Here is a 1,914-nt window from a genome sequence, read left to right on the forward strand (position 1 = left end):
CCCCTCTGGGACCCCTGGCTGGAGAGCTGGAGGCAGCTCGGCCCCCACCAGCCCACTCCCCGCTGCCTGCCCGGACCCGGAACTGCCAGGGTCCAGCTAGGCGCACCCAACAGGGGTATGGTTGTGACTAGGCAGAGAAGGGTACCTCTGAGCAGACCCGCTCTGACTAAGGAGCCTGAGGCCGAAAGGGCCCACACAGCTCTGGAGAGGTGGAATGCGGGTTGGAAGCTGGGGGAGGGCGCCCCTGCACTGCTCCCGTCTACCTGTGGCTCGGCTCACCTGGTCCAGGTACCGGGGCAGCTCCTCAGCCAGGACCTTCTCCACACTCTTGGTTATCTCAGAGGGCTTGAGCACCACGCAGTTCCCTGCAGGTGGGGCAGGAGGGAGAGGAGAGCAGAGGGTGAGACTCTGGAGCCACAACATTCGTTCAGTTCTCACACCTGCAGGGCGGGCCCTCGCCTCCCCCAGGTTCAGATGAGGAAGATGGTTCAGAGGGGGCAAGTGACCTGCCCACACAGCCTGGGGGTGGGGGTCCAGGCCTCTCTGCCCACCGGTGCCAGCTCCCCCTTCTGACTGGCCCTGTGGGTGACCAAGGGCACAGGGAGGATGGCAGGGCAGGGGTGTGTGTGTGCCTGCTCACCTGCAGCCAGGGCGCCCACCAGTGGCACCAGCGTCAGGTTGATGGGGTAGTTCCAGGGGGCGATGATGAGGACGAGGCCGAAGGGCTCCTTCCGGATGAAGGCCGAGTCTAGCTGGGTGGCCTGCACCAGGTCAGCAGAGGTGGGTGAGCGGAGAGAGGCCCAAGACCCCTGCCTTCCAAGAGCCCCACCCTCAGAGAGGCTCTATGGAGGCCATAGTCTTCAACACCCCCTGCCCGCCAGCCCAGCAGGGGCCCCCTCACCAGGTTTCTGGGCACCTTCTCATCCTTCATCCAGGCCCGCAGGTCCCTGAGAGCCCGCTTTATCTCGCTCTCGCTGATACTGAGCTCCGACACCTCTGACTCAAAGGCCGACTGCAAGGGGGAGGGCGGAGAGGGTAGCACAGGGGAGCCTAGGTAGACGGCAGGCCCTCAGGGGTGCGGGCCCTCTAGCCCAGGCCCTTTGGGGCACTCGCTTATTCACACCAGGTTCATTGCACGCTGCTGTGTGCGGGCATGGAGCTTGGGGCTGTGTGGGTGCCTGACACCCAGGAAAGTTGGCGGTCAGCCTGATGGCTGGAGAGGTTAGTGCCCCATTGGGACGTGAGGTGCATCCTGGGAAAAGTAATGCAAGGTGTCCAGATGGCTGGATTGTGTGTGTGTGCATGTGCACGTGTGTGTGTGTGCATGTGCACGTGTGTGTGCAGAAGTCCATGTATGTGGCAGAGTGGGTGAGTGCAGGAGTGTGCACATGTTTATGTGCATGCAGGCGTGGATGTCATTGTGTGTGTGAGAGAGAATTTTCTGGGTTCGTGTGAGTGCAGGAGTATGTATGAGTGTGCAAGTGTGAGCATGGACGGTTGTACACAGGTGTGTGGACAGGGGCACAAGTGTGTGTTCAAGTGAATGTGTGTGAGTGTGATCAGTGCCTGAGGGTGTGAGGGTGTACATGCGCCTGTGTTGTGAGTGGATTGTCCGAGGCAATACACGAGTTTGGGGGCATGTCTGCATGACTGTATGTGTTGGAGTGTACAAGTGTGCATGTGCGAGCTTGTCCTTTCTTATACACAGTGGTAAGGGTGGGCCTCTTGGACATCTGGTAACAGAACATTTTTGGAGCAGGCCCAGCCGCTCAAAGGCCCTGGTTAGGTGTGGGCTTGCTGTGCTGATTAGCAAGGGGCTGTGAGTCAAGTGATGACGGGTCAGGCGGGTGGACAGAGCAGGGGCAGGATGGCTTGTACCCAGTGGTCTGCAGGGGCACCGCATAGGGCACAGTC

The 1,914-nt window shown here is 60.8% G+C and overlaps 1 protein-coding gene across 1 annotated transcript; it reads right to left on the reverse strand.

Annotated features, from left to right (window-relative positions):
- Positions 1-166: 166 nt before the first annotated feature.
- Positions 167-1,026, reverse strand: LOC123522488 (aldehyde dehydrogenase family 3 member B1-like). Its single transcript, XM_045297146.1, has 4 exons — positions 902-1,026; positions 641-761; positions 264-365; positions 167-201 (listed from the first exon to the last, which is right to left on the reverse strand). The coding sequence occupies exons 1-4, from the start codon at positions 929-931 to the stop codon at positions 167-169; spliced, it is 288 nt and encodes a 95-aa protein (XP_045153081.1). The 5' UTR covers positions 932-1,026.
- Positions 1,027-1,914: the final 888 nt, after the last annotated feature.

This window comes from Echinops telfairi, unplaced genomic scaffold (genome assembly GCF_000313985.2).
Source record: "Echinops telfairi isolate 266 unplaced genomic scaffold, ASM31398v2 ScPeMD7_7417;HRSCAF=8455, whole genome shotgun sequence".
In the NCBI taxonomy this organism is placed as follows: Eukaryota; Metazoa; Chordata; class Mammalia; order Afrosoricida; family Tenrecidae; genus Echinops; species Echinops telfairi.